The sequence below is a fragment of the Danio aesculapii genome, chromosome 23 (genome assembly GCF_903798145.1).
Source record: "Danio aesculapii chromosome 23, fDanAes4.1, whole genome shotgun sequence".
In the NCBI taxonomy this organism is placed as follows: Eukaryota; Metazoa; Chordata; class Actinopteri; order Cypriniformes; family Danionidae; genus Danio; species Danio aesculapii.
Window position 1 is genome coordinate 8,532,557 of NC_079457.1, and position 18,415 is coordinate 8,550,971.

The following is an 18,415-nucleotide window of genomic DNA, read 5'->3' on the forward strand; positions in this document are numbered from 1 at the left end:
AAATAGGCTGCGCAATTTATTCGTTTGCTGGAAATTAGAACTGAATTTAGAAAAAGTTTTGAAACAAATCTTTGCGCTTAACAAACGAAATTAATTATGTAGGCCAATGGATGTCTGTGCATACAACACGTATCCTTAACACAGAAAGAGAGAAAGTGAAAGTAAAGGCCGATTGGAGGAGGCTTGTTCTTTATCCTTGTGCTGCAGATGGTCTGTTTAACTGTTTGTAACGCCCTTAATGCTTTCGCACCTTGCACTTTAGACTTTGCACATAGACCGTTAAAATAGAGCCCCAAATGCACCACAACTGACTCTTTAACGAAATGGGAGATGAGACTCTGATTGGTTTAATGAACATTATGCTCAAAACACACCCATAACTCATTAAGAGAATAAGCTCAACCCTGTTAGACCATGCGCTTCGACACAGAGCATATTTTTCCGTCCTTAAAATAGCAAAAGTGGATTCGGACACCCTTAATGATTTTGCACCATGCGTTTTAGACTTTGCGCATAGATTGTTAAAATAGAACCCTATAGACTTAATACACAAATACACTTCATTGAACATCTACACATACAGCAGATATCACCTATATACTATATAACTGCAGGTTAACTGTTTATATATATATTAACTGTTAAAAGCTATTACTTAATAGCTAATTAGTTAAAGTTATAATGTTATGGTAACTAATAACTTAATCTTTCTTAATTTGATTGTAATTCAGTAATGGGCACCTTTTATAAAGCTGCTTTAAAACAATAATTATTGTGAAAAGCGCTATACAAATAAGCTTGAATTGAATTGAATGTATACTGAAACAGATTTTTTTTTTCATAAGCATATTTCACACAAGCCATCAAACTCACATGATCAGAAAAGAACTGCCATCTAAAGCAAAAGCAAATGGTCAGATTTTGATTAAAGATTACCAAAATAAACAGCGTTTTTCAGTGAATTAACTTGTACAGATTAACTGTTTTGAGATGTACACTGTTTGAGCTACATTATGTCAATAGCATTTCTGCTTTTGCAGTGCATGCAGCATGCAGCTTTTGCAGTGAGTATACACTGACAGCAGAGGATGAGAATAACTGTGAGCACTGAAAATGTGTAAGCGTAGATGTGAGCTGGACACAAGTTTGAACACCTCTGTTGATAAAATCTCTGTTGAGGAATCTTCAAAACCTCTGGTCTTGAATGCCTTTCATACCTGCTTTATGACTCCTTTCTTTAACAAGCTGGCCTTTTTTGCAGTCATCACAAAATAGTGGGTGTCATCTTTGTAGTAGACAATGTTTTCTAGATCAACGCCTGAAAAACATCACAAACAACAGAACAGAGATAAAAGTGTGTGCGTACTTCAAACTATTTTTTTGGAGACAAATCTGTCTTCAATAGATTGCTAAATTTGCCCAAATGGAAAAAAACAGTAACTTTTTTCTTCCAGAAAAAAAATAGGCTATAGTATATTCTTGTCAAGTATTACATGCACACCAATATGCTGAAAATATGCTGATAAACAGTCTTGAAATAACCCAATAACCTGATTTTATCAATAAATCAGTTTAACTTCCGCTTGTGACGTTGAATCATAATTATTTGAGCATCTTAATCCAAGTACTTCATTCGTTATGTCAATTTCCAAGTTCAATAAATAATTAAAGCTCCCCAAAAAGGTATTGCTACATGTCAGCAGGTAACTCATGCCTCATACTGTGTATGATCTTTTCAAGATACAGAATTTTTATTTCAGCACTTCTGCTGGCCGGTGCATTGTGGAGCGGGTGGTGGATGAAGGTTACGACCACGACAACCCAATCGTCGGGCATAGATACTAGCTCTTGGGACATAGAATATCACCTCACTGAGAGGGAAGGAGCCGAGCTTGTGTTGGAGGTGGAACGGTACTGACTAGAGATAGTTGGGCTCATTTCCACGCACAGCTGGGGCTCTGGAACTCAATTTCTAGAGAAGGGCTGGACTTTCTTCTACTCTGGAGTTGCCCACGGTGAGAGGCGGCGGGTGGGTGTCAGCTTGCTTATAGTTCCCCAGCTTAGCCGCCATGTGTTGGAGTTTTCCCCGGGGAGCGAGAGGGTCTGCCTGCACCTCGGAGGCCATGGTGCTCCACCGGAAAAAGGAGGTTTTCCATCTCCAGGTTGGAGGAAAGTCCTTACCCCAGGTGGAGGATTTCAAGTATCTTGGGGTTCTGTTCACAAGTGAAGGAAGGATGGAACATGAGACTGACAGGCGGATTGGTGCAGCGGCAGCAGTAATGCAGTCAATGTACCGATCCGTTGTGGTAAAGGAGGAGCTGGGCCGAGGGGCAAAGCTCTCGATTTAGTGGTCGAAATGACTTTCCTTCCCAAGGTGGAAGGCACATCCTTATAGACAGGGTGAGAAGCTCTGTCACACGGGAGGAGCTCGGAGTAAAGCCGCTGCTCCTCCACATCAAGAGAAGTCGGCTGAGGTGGTTCAAGCATCTGTTTCGGATGCCTCCTGGACGCCTACCTAGGGAGGTGTTCCAGGCATGTCCCATTAGGAGGAGGCCTCTGGGTAGACCCAGGACACGCTGGAGGGACTATGTCTCCCGGCTGGCCTGGGAACACCTCAGGGTTCCCCCCGGAGGAGTTGGAGGAAGTGTCTGGGGAGAGGGAAGTCTAGGGTTCTCTCTTAAGAAGGACGAAAATGAAATGAAACTTCTGCCTAAAACCAAACTTCTGGCCTAAAACCAAACTGAGAAAACTGAGACCAAAAATGTGTTGCAATAATTATTCATTATTTTATCAACCCTCAACCACACTTTACACTCCAGACCGTAATTCTTCCTATGTGGACATATTTGGGCATGAAGGTCTCAGGTGTGAACCCAATTTTAAAAGACAAAGAAAAATATATAATTTTATGCATTTAAAAAAATAAAAGTACAAATAGAAATGCTTTTAATTTTGGTATCACTTTAGAATAATGGTCCATTAGCTAATGTTAGTTAATGTGGTTACTAAAGGTGCTTTCACACTAGCACTTTTGGTCTGCACCCGGGCTCGTTTGACATCAGAGTGTGGTGCGTTTATCTAGTGTAAACGTTGTCTTCTGAACTCAGATGCGCACACACGAACCGTACCCGAGTCCACCTGATCTGGGGTAAGGATGCAATGATTAACTCTGCGTTCACACCGAAGGCGACAACGTCTAAAAAATAAAAAGAGTTCTGCAGACATTACGTGATGTTCTAAGCATTTTTAATGTTTTTTGCGGCAGATGGATGCAAGTGGCTCTCTGTATTTAAATTTCAGCTACAAAAGCAAAAGATTTGGTAAAAACAGAATGATTGTGATATGTGGCTGTTTTGCTTTCGTGGCAGTCCTACACAAAACAGCAGCTTGATGGCGCAAGCATACCAGGGTTCAGAAGGAAAAAAAGATGGTGTGAACACAAACCAGCCGAGAAGGTGGCAAGGGGGGGGGGACAATCGAACCGGGGTTCGGTCCAGGCAATTGAATCAAGTGTGAAAGCACCCTAACATTAACAATAACTAATATATTATTTAAAATCCAAAGTTGTGCTTGTTAACATTAGTTAATGCACTGTGTGTTAACATGAACTAACATTATTTAACTTGTATAACATTAACTAAAGTTATCAAACATGAACAAATACCGTAATGAATGTATTACTAATAGTTTGTTCATGTTAGTAAATACATTAACTGATTGACCATTATTTTAAAGTGCTACCTTCATTTTAGTGTTCCAAAGTGAATGCAAATGTTTGTTTTTTTTTGCACTTTGACAGCTTTCTAGATCAAAAAAAGTTTATTAGATCATAAAACGATCCATTATTACCTCTTTATTTTTTCATTACATTAATAAAGCTAATACTAATTTTATATCACTTCGGCAATACTCAACATTGCATATTTCCCAGGTATCATGCAGCCTGAAAACGTGTTCCTGTCACATATCACATGTGCACTTTAATAAATGTCGAAAAGCAGGTCAATGTGTTTACATGCTCGGTGAACTCAATGCAAGCTTTTACATGGCCACGTGCAACATATGAAGCATAATGGAGTTAAGAACGTGCACTCATTTAGAGAAGATAAATGTTTGTGCGAGTGTCTACCAATCTCAGACTGAAGAGCCTGGAAGAACTGCTGGTTGTAAATTCGGGCCACGCCGCTGATCTCCTGCACCTGAGCCTCTTGTTTAGTGTGACGGTTTACAAAGTTTGCAGTAATGCCAATAGCCAACTTCCCTCGGAGCTCCTTTATCTTAAAACCTGAAGATGCACAGGAAAAAACAACAACAAGGTAGGGTTGATGTAAATACATATTAAATAAATATTAAATTAAACAAAAATTAAAGATTTTACATTCCAAGAATGAATAAATAAACAAATTCAAGTATTTTTGTTCATATTTTACTTATAAAAGCACACATAAACACAACAATAGTTGAGAACTGTGCTGTACAATTTGCCAGAGGGCAAAAGAGTAGAAAAGTACATATAAAATGATGCATGTTTAAATATAAATAATAAGAGAGAAGAAGTGTTTTACACAGATAAAAGCAAGGGTTAGAACAGGGATGGGCAATTAATTTTTCCAAGGGGCCACATTAGACTCTGGGGCAGTTTTAGAGGGCCAGACCAATACAGCTCATTTGTTTTTAAAAAATATATACAATTCTGTGAAGCTTTTCAAAAAATATTCATAAAAATTCTAAAGTTTAAACAAGAATTCAATTTTACACAAAAAGTATTTTAAAGACCAGCTTCACAATATCAACTTCACATACATGCCACAGAGTTGTTTGTTTGTTTGATTGCTTCAACTTTTATTCATTCATTTTCTTAGTCCCTTCATTAATCTGGGGTCACCACAGCGGAAAGAACCGCCAACTTATCCAGCATATGTTTTACGCAGCAGATGCCCTTCCAGCTGCAACCCATCAGTGGGAAACATCCACACACACTCATTAACACTCATACACTACAGACAATTTAGTCTACCCAATTCACCTAAAGCGCATGTCTTTGGACTGTGGGGGAAACCGGAGCACCCTGAGGAAACCCACGCAAACACGGGGAGAACAGAAACTCCACACAGAAATGCTAACTGACCCAGCCTAGGCTCGAACCAGCGACCTTCTTGCTGTGAGGCGAACGTGCTACCCACTGTGTGAACGTGCAGCCTCATTTATTTACTTAGTATTTTTTTTATCTTCAGTCAGAGAATTCTAGAGAGAATTCTAACTTGTTGGGCTAAACAAGTGCACGGAAGTCAGGTTGAATGTGAGGTGAATATGTAATATGATGATCATCACTGAGAGGGTATCTGTATCTACATTTGCTAAATCGTTAATCTGAGGTAATTAGTCTACGTTTATTACTGTGTAATTCCATATAAAAAGTGTGAAGCTGCCTGGTTGGTTCCTGTCACATGACTCGTCCTTTGCTCGCTGCACTCTGAAAAGTTTCGATTTTTTTCAACTCGCGGCATCTTAAAACGTGAGCATGACATACCGCATGTACATCACTTTCTATTTGCGTGCTGAACAGGCGCATCTCTATTTGAAATAACGAAACTGAGCAAAAGATGCTATAAGTGAAAGTATTCTTTAGTTGACTCGCAAAATCAGACCTGCGCATTGCAAGGCCCTGTTTGTGGTTGAATTTAAATTAAATAAATACTTCATGCGGGTCGATGAAAAAGTCCAGCAGGTCGCATGTGGCCCGAGGGCCGTAAATTGGCCAGGTCTGGGTTAGAAGATGCGACTGTAAATTAGATTTAAAATCATAAAAATGTAAATATAAATATATATTTCACTTTAACACATTGATTGTTTTAATAATCAAAAGATAAGTCACCTTAATAATGAGGGCTTTTAAAACAACTGTTTTAAAAAATTCACTGAATTTAATAAAATAAAAAAGCATATTTAAAAAATATATATATATTAATAAAATATTTAATGCATTTACTACAAAGTGACTCTGATTTTTAATACCAAGTAAATCTAATACAGAGTCAATGTCAATTTTATTTATATAGCACTATTTAATACAACCAGAGGTTTACCAATGTGCTGCACAGTACAAATCAAAACAGATAAGAAACAAATGTATATATAAAATTATTGCTAAAACAGACAATTTTCACTGATAAAATGCCAAATCAAAGAGGTAACTTTTTAACCTAGATTTAAAAACAGACAGGGATGAAACAGATCTGATACAGACGGGCAGAGCATTCCACAACCTAGGGCCAGCTACTGCGAAAGCACGGTCACCTCTGCATTTCAGCCTCGACTTAGGGATGCATAACAACGTCTGGTTAGATGACCGAAGAGACCGACCAGGCTGATGCTCAATTAAAATGTCTGACAGATAAGAAGGTGCCAGGCCATTTGGAGATTTAAAAACCAAGAGAGGCATTTTAAAAGTGACTCGATAGTGCACAGGCAGCCAGTGCAGACAGCGTAGAACTGGTGTAATGTGCTCATGTTTCTTGGTACCTGTTAAAAGCCTTGCAGCAGCATTTTGAACTAATTGTAACCCGGGATAAGGTTTTCTGACTAATCCCAAAGTATAATGAGTTACAATAGTCCAATATAGTGGTAATAAAAGCATGGATTATTTTTTCAAATTTTTCTGGATAAAACAGATTTGACCGTTTTTAAAAGTCGAAGCTGAAAGAAGCAGGATTTGACCACTGCATTTATCTGTTTGTGAATGAAGTGAATGAACTGGAAAATAAGTTGATCATTTAGTACAATGCGATTTGAATATCAAGATCTAATTAAGCTTAATTCAGTTCAACAATAACACAAACAATATCATTATTAAGTTTTTTTACAACACAATAATTTTTTAAGTATTAAAATATTGTATTTCATATTTTAATAAGTATAAAACTCAATAAAAAAGATTTTTCACTATTATTATAAATAATAATAATAAATAATAACAAATAAATATTACAAGTACTTTGAGAAGAAGAATACAATTGAAAATAATGAAACTAAAAGAAAAATTTACAAAATTGATATAATAAAATATTACAATTTACATTAAAACAATATTTTAATGCATATTATGTAAACTACTCCTCTATATAAACATTTGCTCACCATCAGGCACATATTTCCCCCCTCCGGCTGAAATGAACACATCAAACTGGAAATCTGCAGCTGGGTGGGACTTTGGAGACACATTTGCTCTCCATCCTGAGAAAAAGAAGGAGATATGAGACAAATAGCTAACAAATAAAATGATAGATTCAACTACTTTAACGTCTCATGACAGCAGCTAGTAATCTATACCTGCAGATCCCGACGGTTCAAGCAGACCTTCGAAAGTCACACCGGTATGAACCTCCACCCCCAAAAACAGAGCCACTTTCAGCAGAATTAACTGAAGCTGACGGATACCTGCAGACAAACACAATGCATTGCTATTAGTCAACTTATAAGTGCACTTTTCAGCAAATAGACAGTTCCAGTAATTCAAATAAGCGAATGAATATATAAATTAATTAATAAACATTAAAATGCTAAATTAACCAATATCATAAACTAATGTTACATTAGTATCACAACTAAAACAGCATTGAGATACTACTGTTGTTTGTATTTATAGTATAATATTTGTTTTATCTGTATAAATGTCATTGTAAATTAATAAAAGTTATTATTTTACCCATTTTATTTTCTATATCTGTAGTTTTAACTGTAGAGCAAATCACCACAAATGACAGAAATGAATTAGACTTTAAAATATTTTTACATAAAAAACTTGATCTGATTTATTATCTCATTTATTACCCTATTTGTTTAGTTTGTTCCACTGAAAACGTGACCAGAAAGAAATATTAATGAGATTTATAATGCCTCATGACAATCATGTTTATGACAGAACTATCAAGTTTCTGTAAATTGTCATGACAGACAAAAATGATGTATTTGTTTGTATATGTGAGGTCATCTTTGCCTTTAAAATGTCATAACTGAGCGAATGACACTTGATAACAGTTGTTATAAGCATGCATAAAATCTCATGCACGTTCATTATAATCTTATGAACACACCTTTAAGTAAAGTGTTACCTAATAGTTCACATAACTGAGCTGCAAATTAGCTTTATGATATATCCCCTATGTACGCGGCATTTGTTGTCTATGTATGATAATGTCAAGTGTATTGTCCTAGTTAAATAAACAAACAAATAAAACATAAAAATAAACCACTACTACTACCGTTTTTCTTTATTTTTGATTAAATAAATGATGCCTTGATTAGCATAAAAGACCTTTTGGAAAAATATACGACAGCATGTCATATTTGTGAATGTCGTTTCAATCATTTTGTGTTAACACTAAAGCAACATATACGGTAAATACTGACTTATGTGATGGATGGAGCCACTGCAGAATCGGCCATAAAATTTCTTTGCCCCGAGGTTGAGAAGATCTTTAATGGTGAAGGGCCACAAATGCAGGACATTATTCCTGGTGAAAGATGATCTTTTCTCCAGAACAACAACCTGAGCTCCAAGCAGAGCCAATTCAATGGCTGTCCTGAGACCACAGGGACCAGCGCCCAACACCAAACACTGGCAGAAAGAGGGGAAAAAAGAGACAAAGTTACTTTGCCTGAGCTGAATAGAGTGATCACATCAGTTTTTTTGGGGCATTTTAACAGCATTATATAATATTTTGCTGCATGTGTTTTTGGCTGTTTGTTTGGCTGCATTTAAATAAATAAATATGACAGTAAAACCACCAGTATAGCAGCAAATGGGAGATTCATGGATCCATTTAGAAAGACACACTGTAAAAAAAAAACTGCACTTGAACCGTATTTTGTGATTCACAACTTTTCTGTTAATAATAATAATTATCATCATCCTCATCATGATTATTATTAGTATTATAAATATATATATGTATATATACACACATATACACATACATACATACATACATATATATATATATATATATATATATATATATATATATATATATATATATATATATATATATATATATATATATATATATATATATATATATATATATATATATATATATATATATATATACACATACATATGCATGTATGTATATATATATATATATATATATGCATGTATGTATATATATATATATATATATATATGTATGTATATATATATATATATATGTATGTATATATGTATATATATATATATGTATATATATATATATATATATATATATATATATATATATATATATATATATATATATATATATATATATATATATATATATATGTATGTATGTATGTATGTATGTATGTATGTATGTATATATTTATATATATATATATACATATTAATAATACTAATAATAATCATGATGAGGATGATGATAATTATTATTATTTTTATTATTAGCCTATGCATTAAAAATGAAAAAAATATACTTTAATAATAATATTAATAATATTAATGATGATGATGATGATTATTATTATTATTAAGTAGGATATTGTTTATTTATATTTAATTTTTTTTATAAAGTCTACTTTTACAATTTGACACTTGTAAACCATAGCAGAAAGTTCTAACCAGCAGGCCCATGTCATATACAGTAAAGATACTTACAGTAATAAATAACCTACTATAGATAAAATAATTAACGTATGATATGCTTTTTGTTTTCACAAGCTTTGGAGACGTAACATAAATTCCACTTTTAAATAATAGGTCACCTATAGCTTTCGCCATGAGGCTGTGTTCAAAATGACATTGATGTTTTCAAAGTGCACTGAGAAGGGAGCACAATCGTAAACATGAAGATCGCTAAAACTGAACTGTAAAAATAGAAAGCAAATTACACCTACTAGAGATGACCTCAAAGCTTTTTTATTTTTAATAATTCCAACTTTGAATGTTAGAATGTTCTAAATGAATAGTCCATAGTGGGGGATAACTGGAATAGAACACAGCCAGGAACTATGTTTCTAACTACAGCTCCAGAGGTGTGAGGTGAGTGCTCAAGTTTGCGACTCAGTTTGCGAATGTTCGTTGGAACGACGGATTTGGGAAACGGCAAATCAACATACTATGTTTGTAATGACGGAACTTGCGACGTTAGTTGGCTAACGATGGTTTTGGGAAACGCACCCCAGTTTGTGTTTTGATTAGGGTCAATAGTGGTAACCTATTACAGATTTCAAAGTGAAATGTTAATATTAAAAAAAGGAAACATAAGCTGGACCACAACAGATCATATCAATGCCATAACGAATGCTCAAGTAATGTAGCCTAGTTTACAGCAAGCATTGTTTGTTAGATTGTGCCATTTGTCATATACAGAAGGCCTATAGGTCTGTTATTTTTACTAAAGAAGTATCTACTAAATGATATCGGTGCATCCTTAATTTTAAGCTGAAATTCACATACACACTCAGGATTTATTTTACATCTTGTAAAAAGGGCTATAGTAGGCCCCCTTTAAGTCACCTTGTTTTGGTGGCATGCTTTTCCCTGGTCATAGTCAGGATGAGCGGCTCTCTTGTCGATCTTCTGCCAGAGGTCTTTGGCCTTCCAGCAGTTCAGTCCGTCCTTCAGTTTGCTGTAGAAGTGCTTGTAGTCTTTGGGGTCGACCTGCAGGTGGCGGCAGAGCTCGGTGAAGTTCTGCTGCGTCTCTTTACACGTCTGCGCCTGGACAAAGAGCTCAAACAGAGCATGGCTGGGGTTGACTGAGTCCAGCGGGTTGACCATTGTGAGAGGACAGGCCTGGAGCCTTCTAGATGGCCTGCAGGGACAAGAGAGATTTTCAAAAAGAAAGAGCGTGACTAAACTATTCACTGACTGAGTAAAAGGGGATTTAAGCAAAACCCCAGACATTCATTTTTTCAGTGTGTATCTCTCCTCCATTGGAATCAGAATTACAATTTCTGTCTGATAAAATAGAAAATGTACACATACAGTTGAAGTCAGAATTATTAGTCCTTCTGATTTATTGGCCCCTATGTATTTTTCCCCCAATTTCCGTTTAATAAAAGATCTTTTCAACACATTTCTAAACATAATAGTTTTAGTGACTAATTTCTAATACAGATTTATTTTATCTTTGCCATGATGACAGCACATAATATTTGACTAGATATTTTTCAAGATACTATTATTCAGCTTAAGTGAAGTTTCATAAACTAATTTCGAGAGGAGCACGTGATATGATTGAGCACGTCTGGCCACTCATCTGTAATCAGTAATAATCCAATCAGAGTGATCGTAGTTTACTATAAATGGATAAATTTTCCCTACTGTTCTATCTTCGTTTGGAAGAATCCCCCCTTCCACCCCATCTCCTCCTTTTCCTCCATTTTCTAAAGGGGGAGCTCTCGAGACCTACCTAATCTCGGATCTCCTGATATGCTTATCGACCGGGCGGGAGCCCTGGGCTTAAATATATTCGAGCTCAGGGTTCTCTACCGGGACAGCATGCCAAACCTGCTTTATACGCCAAGCATATCTAGGTGGGAACTCTTGAAAGTGACTTTTAAAGGCTTAATTAGGTTAATTAGGCAAGTTAGTACAGGTGTGAACCTACACTGGTCTCACGGTTCGGTTATGATTATCATGCCATCGATTCGGTTCAATTCGATATCTCTGTGCATCACGGTGCATTGACGATCCTTTCCATTTACAATTAGATATTTTACTTCACAGGTGCTATTCACCTGTGATTATCACATCTGGATTATCACATTAAAGACGTGCGAATAAAGCAGTGTTTCCATACAACGAGTCAAAGCGAACAAAATCGTCACTTCCTGATTAACTGGTGCCAAATATCAACAGTAAAAACTGAATTTACTGCAGTAGGAGAAGCTGCGTCAATCTTTTCTTCAACTAATAAATGACTTGCACCTCAGAAGGCAATCCTGCCACGTAGTGAACGCGCGGTGGCATTTGAAGGTGTCAGACGCGGAGCACAGACGCTCTGATCTGGAGGTCATTAATATAATAACACTAATACTTAAACGGTAAGGCGTTTTAGAATGACCAAAACAACAGTTCAGATGGTTTACAGTGTGCTCCGGTGTCTGCTGGTTTGTCCATTTACGCACAGTTTCATCATCACATGATCTCTTATAACAAAATCACATGACCTTTTTTAATGCGCATGCTGGAGTTTGTGCGGTAAAAGTGTTTACATCGTAGTTTATGCGCATCTTTTTATATCGAATAAAAAGTTTATCCTACTCAGTTATGCACATACATTTTTTATGCGCATTTTCAAAATATATGCGCATCATGGCGTTTCCATCAACTGTTTTTTTATGCGCATATCCAAAATGCGCATAAAAATAGGTGGATGGAAATATAGCGGTGCAGTGTTGCCAGATTGCAGTTTTGGATAGGCATTTCAGCAGGTTTTGGATAGTTTTTGGGCTGAAATCAGTCAGCTACATCTGGCAACGCGGTGGAGAAAACTCATGCGCTCCTGTCTGTATCCAGAAGTATCGCTGTAACAGCCAAGAGAAGACAGAAAAGTCACTCAGCCGGTCAAATGGGCCACATGAGAGAGAGAGAGAGAGAGAGAGAGAGAGAGAGAAATGGAGTTTACTTTCATTCTCTCAATCGCAGTGAAACAGGGGTTTCTGCTGTTCAGTGTCAGTGAAAGACTGTCCAGCAAACACACACGTAGTGAAATTGTACACAGTTTCTGCTCTTTTAAGTTGGAGCATTGTAAATACTCACCTCCCTCGCCATAATAATTCGCCAAACAGTACATAATAATTGGTTATGATTATAACTGAACCGATACCATACTGTTCGCGACTGCATCGCGATGCACCGAAGAAACAATTAATTTTGACACCCCTACAAGTTAGGGTAATAAGGCAAATCATTGTATAACGATGGTTTGTTCTGTAGACTATCGAAAATAAATAGTTTAAGGGAAGTAATAATTTTGAACTTAAAATGTTTCTTTAAAAATTAAAACGCCTTTTATTCTAGCCGAAAAAAAGCAAATAAGACTTTCTACAGAAGAAAAAATATTACATCATTTGGAAAAGAAAAGAAGGGCTAGTAACTGACTTCAACTGTACATAATAACAATAATAAAATAATAGACTCTTATATGTAGAAACCCCAATTTCATAGAGGCTTGAGAATGTGCTCTCTTTTGATCTTGCATGCACCTAGCAACCTCACAGCACTAAAGTAATCACAGTCATCAGCACTCTGGCAAACATCCAAAAACACAGATGCACAGGCCACCCATAATCTGAATGGACAAGCACATAAAGAAAAAAAAAATGGCATCAGAAATATTAATTAATTCATTTTCTTTTTGGCTTAGTCTCTTTATTAATCAAGGGTGGCCACAGCGGAATGAACCACCAACCTATCCAGCATATGTTCTATACGCAGCGGATACCCTTCCAGCTGCAACCCATCAGTGGGAAACCTCCCAACACACTCATTCACACATATACACTAGGGTCAATTTAAGCATACCCAATTCACCTATAACACGTCTTAGGACTTGTGGGGGAAACCAGAGCAACCCAGAAGAAACCCACGCGAACAGAGGGAGAACATGCAAACTCCACATAAAAAATACCAACTGACCCAGCCGAGGCTCGAACCAGTGACCTTCTTGCTGTTAGGCGATCATGCTACCCACTGCGCCACCCGCATCAGAAATAGACATGCTGATATTCATGGTATTAAACATGCTTGATATTCTTATTGTGGGCATGTCTAAATACTGTGAACAACACATACTTATTATAAACAGTTACATTTTATTTTAAGAATATTCAGATTGTTGTATTTATAGCGGTCCATCACAGCACCAAAAGCTTAAAGGGCACCTATGGTGAAAAATATACTTTTCAAGCTGTTTGGACAGACATATGTGTAGGTATAGTGTATAGACCGTCATATTGGGGTGATATAAACACACCCAGTCCTTTTTTTTCCAATTTAACAACATAAAAACGGTGGACCGATTGAAGCGATTTTCAGACCGACCGCAACTTGACGTAGGAGTGCGGTCCCCCCGCCCACCAAATTGATTGACAGCTGTATATTAACATGTCTCCGTAGTAACGCGTTTAATCATATCAACAAAACAGGACGTGCTCAAAGCAACCGGGAATAAAAGATCTGTTCAGCTCTCTGTGATCATCAATCATCATCAAATGTGATGAAGAGTGAGTTTTACAAGTTTAACATGTTTTAAAACAGTGCCTGTGTGTAATGAATTACAGAACAATTATAAAAGAAGACGCTTCAATCGCGGTTTGTGGACGTTAAATCAGGTTTATTTTGTACATTAACATAACAGATATCCATACAGCAGTGGATTTTAACCTGTATCCTGTCACATTTGCATGCAAAAAGAGTGCAAAGTGTGTGCGCGCGTGTCCGTGCTGTGTGTGTTTGTAAGTCTGTGTGTATCTGCGCGTGTGCATGAACTTTGAAACGACATTGTGTGTGACTAGGCATGGGACGATAACCGTTTTCAAGGTATGTGCAAAATTTGTTTTAGTTTGTTTTTTTAGGACAACAGTATCTTCAGCAGAAAAGATATCCAAAGATGCCATTTTAAGTAGTAAATAAATCTGTGTTTTGAAACAAATGAAGACAGCAGAAGTCAATTTATTCATTTTCATTATTTAGTATGACACGTTTACTGCTCCAAAATATTTGAAATCTTTCAAAAAATAAAATATATTGTTTTAAAAGGGGAAAACGTTTTAGATTTTTACCACAGACATTTAAAAAGAGTATATTTTAGAGCTTTCCCAGTGAAGGGCATCCGCTGCGTAAAACAAATGCTGGATAAGTTTGCGATTCATTCCACTGTGGCGACCCCAGATTAATAAAGGGACCAAGCCGAAAAAAAATGAATGAATGAATGAATATTTCAGAGCAGTGAGCACAATACTGTGAAACCGTGACATTTTTATCCAAGGTTATCATACCGTCAGACTCTTATACCGGCCCATGCCTATGTGTGATTCATCGTTGCAACTCCACAACAAATGCATCAAATACTCATTGGTAAAGTTCTTACAGTAGTATTTCTCACAAATGTTACGTGAGATATTCTTCCTTTATGTCTGTCTGTTTTCTGACGCAGCCAAGGGAGGAGATTGAGGCACGCTGACAGGCACATGGGAATGGTGGGCGTGAAGGACTAGCCTTAAAGGCGCAGTACACAAAAACCGCTACCTGCGGCTCAGAACTATAAATAGAAACTTATGAAAGGTATAATAAAAAAATCTGATGGGTGCTTTAAGCTGAAACTTTGCAGACAGGTTATTTTATAAATCTTTTCCAATGTTGTAATTTGTTTGAAATGTTTGTTTACTATGTTTGTTTACTATATGCAATTTTTAAAATTTATTATACTTGTTAAAATAAGCCTTTTTTGTCATGACGACTCTGAGAGATTCAGTGTGGTAATAAAAATGTATATGGCAATGTTGATGTATTTGTTCTTGGAGGAATAGATCTGCTATGCTGCTGCTGCTTTGATTATTATGCCTGAGCCAGTACCAAGAGACCTGCTACTGCCAGCATATTCACAGACATGCAGTCATAGAATATAATACACTGTTGCTGCAAACACAATATATATGTAACCTCCCTAGCAGATCTAAACACAGGCGGAGCTGGGGTGGAGGGGGGTCTCAGAAAAACACACTGCAAACATTGCTAGTGTAAAAATACACAAAGTATTTAAAATGTTGAGCAGCAAGCCCATTAACTGTTGATGTGACAGCAACTGTGCCAGATTAGATGACCTATCAGCCGATCAGAACTTGTTTTTGTATACTTTTGTATTATGTCAATATTGTAATAGCTGAGCAACCTAGTAATAAACAAACAAAAAAACATCCTGGCAACCTCATACAGTTTGGCAAACATCGAAAACACTAGGTCTGTTTGAAAAATTGTGCATTATCAGAACTAGTACTGATGTGAGTTCATAGAAAACTAATAGGATGATGGTCAAAAGCAAGAACGGCAATCAAATGAAACATCTTTTGCCTGAACATCTTTCTGGAATATCCATAAAAGCTGAAACTTGCACGTGACAAGCAAGATACACATTAAAATACCAGCCATTTAGAAAGGCAGAATAGTGCACTCAAACCTCATTAACAATTTTAAAAGTTGTAACACGTGGATGACAGTGACAATGTTAGGATCCAAGTGCAGGTTTATTTGGTAGTCAGGCAAGCAAGGGTCAACACAGGTGCAAACAGATGAATAAAGGCAAATCCAGAATCGTAGTCACTATAACAGGCGTGAACAGGGACAAACAGACAAACTTGAGCAAGGGTCAAAACACGGAGAAACAAGACTAAGGAAACCGCGTTGAATTGTCACTTTACAGGTAAACAAGACTCGGCCAGGAAGTGAGTGTGTGTGCTGCTTAAGTAGTGTGTGTGATTAGTCCAGAAGCAGCATCAGCTGTGGGAGTCCAATCAGTGGAGACTTGGAGCAGGTGTGTGTGTGTGTGGCATGACTTAATTTGTAGTTCATAAGATGTAGTCCATGTGAAAGTGAGTTCTTACCAGCGACCTCTGGTGGTTAGAGATCGCTGGTAATCATGACAAAAGTATACACATTGAGTGACTTCTATTGTTGGTTTCCATGAAGCACAGAGCTGTTGCTGATGTTGATTTAAAAAATAAAAATAAAATAAATAGATGAATAAATAAATAAAAATTAAAAATATAAATGAATAAATATAAATAAAAATAAGCATATATAAAAGTATAAAAAAGAAGCAAAATCTCTTCTCTGTAAACAAACAACCTGTGTACACTGAATATGACTCATCTGAGATAAATGTAATACTACATTATTTACAAACAGCATGTTTTCAATCAATGGACAGAATCTGTAAGATGGGACTTTGTTTCTTATGGTGTAAAGGAGAGACCGTTTTATGCGTATATTGTAGTCATTGTAGTACATGAAAAAAAGTCCATGTAGGAAATGCTGAAATGTGAAAAGCCCAAGAGATATGCAAACAAAACAATAGCATCCTTGCATTATAATACATTGTCAGCTACTAATTATGCTTTGTTCAGTGTTCATTGTTTCTAATGTGACTTTGAATACTTTGAATATTTGTGTGGTATTTAAAACAATATACAAAGCGACAGCAGAGAGTACTTCAGATCTTAAAGCTATTATGATAAATAAGCAAAAATAAGCATAAATAAAAGTATTAAAAAAATATATATATTTATTTATTTATTTATTTTTATTTATTTATTTTTATTTATATATATATATATATATATATATATATATATATATATATATATATATATATATATATATATATATATATATATATATATTATTTATTTATTTTTTTTATTGATATAATATTTATTATATATTAGTTTTACTCATATCTATATAAATATTATGAATTTTATCTTAAATATTATTAATTATTATATATTATAAGTGTGATACATAAACTTTTTTAAACTATTTAACTTTTTTCCCCAAGTGTATATTATCTATCGGTTACTAATGTAAGAAAATATCAGCATTCAGTACATATAATAAATAACCCCATCTAATTCTGTTTACGTGAGAAAACCTGCTCCTGAGCAGGTTTGAGCTAGTAGACCTGTTGCTATGACAACAACTCTCGGATAAGCTTTGAAGATCGAAACAATCCTGGATCGTGTCAAATCGTCAATAACTAAATCCAGCTAATTGAGTAATCCACATATGAAGAACAGACCCCCGCTGTGTAACTTGATATACAAACAACAAGATATAGACAATTTTATGATTTAGACATTAGTGTGAAAACGTATGCCATGCGTTTCACTGAATTGACATTTAATGTTATTTATTTACATATGAATAAACTACATACAGTGGTGTAAAGTAACAAATTACAACTACTCAAATTACTGTATCCGAGTAGTTTTTCCCAGATATTGTAATTTACTAAGTAGTTTTATAAATGTGTACTTATACTGTACCTTGAGAACATTTTTAGTGTAGTATCTGTACTTTTACTGCACTATTCTCTTTCAAACTGCAGTCACTCCTTTATTTTTTCTTGTCTATGGGGATTAGAAAAATCAGTCCTGTGATTCCTGTCAAGTCAAATCGCACATAGAAAGTAAATCGCATCAAAATGCTGTGAGTTTGCGTCAGGATGATGATACATGGGCTGACTGTTTGAGCAATGTTGGGTGTGATGCAGCTTGGCTACTTTCATAAAACTGGTAACAAACATTTAACATAAAAATTTGAATTGCAAGTCATTTTATATTACTGTATCAATACCAATACCCATTCCTCACTCACTATCCTTCAGCTTAGTCCCTGATTTATCAGGGGTCG

At 35.8% G+C, this 18,415-nt stretch overlaps 1 protein-coding gene across 1 annotated transcript in view; it reads right to left on the bottom strand.

Annotated features, from left to right (window-relative positions):
• The window catches only part of mical1 (microtubule associated monooxygenase, calponin and LIM domain containing 1), a 127,501-nt gene that overhangs the window by 94,426 nt on the left and 14,660 nt on the right, over nucleotides 1-18,415 (bottom strand). The window contains exons 2-7 of the mRNA XM_056449358.1: nucleotides 10,517-10,811; nucleotides 8,410-8,617; nucleotides 7,330-7,437; nucleotides 7,138-7,233; nucleotides 4,130-4,285; nucleotides 1,218-1,318 (exon numbers count right to left, since the gene is read on the bottom strand). Of these exons, the coding sequence (XP_056305333.1) occupies nucleotides 1,218-1,318; nucleotides 4,130-4,285; nucleotides 7,138-7,233; nucleotides 7,330-7,437; nucleotides 8,410-8,617; nucleotides 10,517-10,777 (930 nt within the window). The 5' untranslated portion in view covers nucleotides 10,778-10,811. The remainder of the gene's footprint in view (nucleotides 1-1,217; nucleotides 1,319-4,129; nucleotides 4,286-7,137; nucleotides 7,234-7,329; nucleotides 7,438-8,409; nucleotides 8,618-10,516; nucleotides 10,812-18,415) is intronic.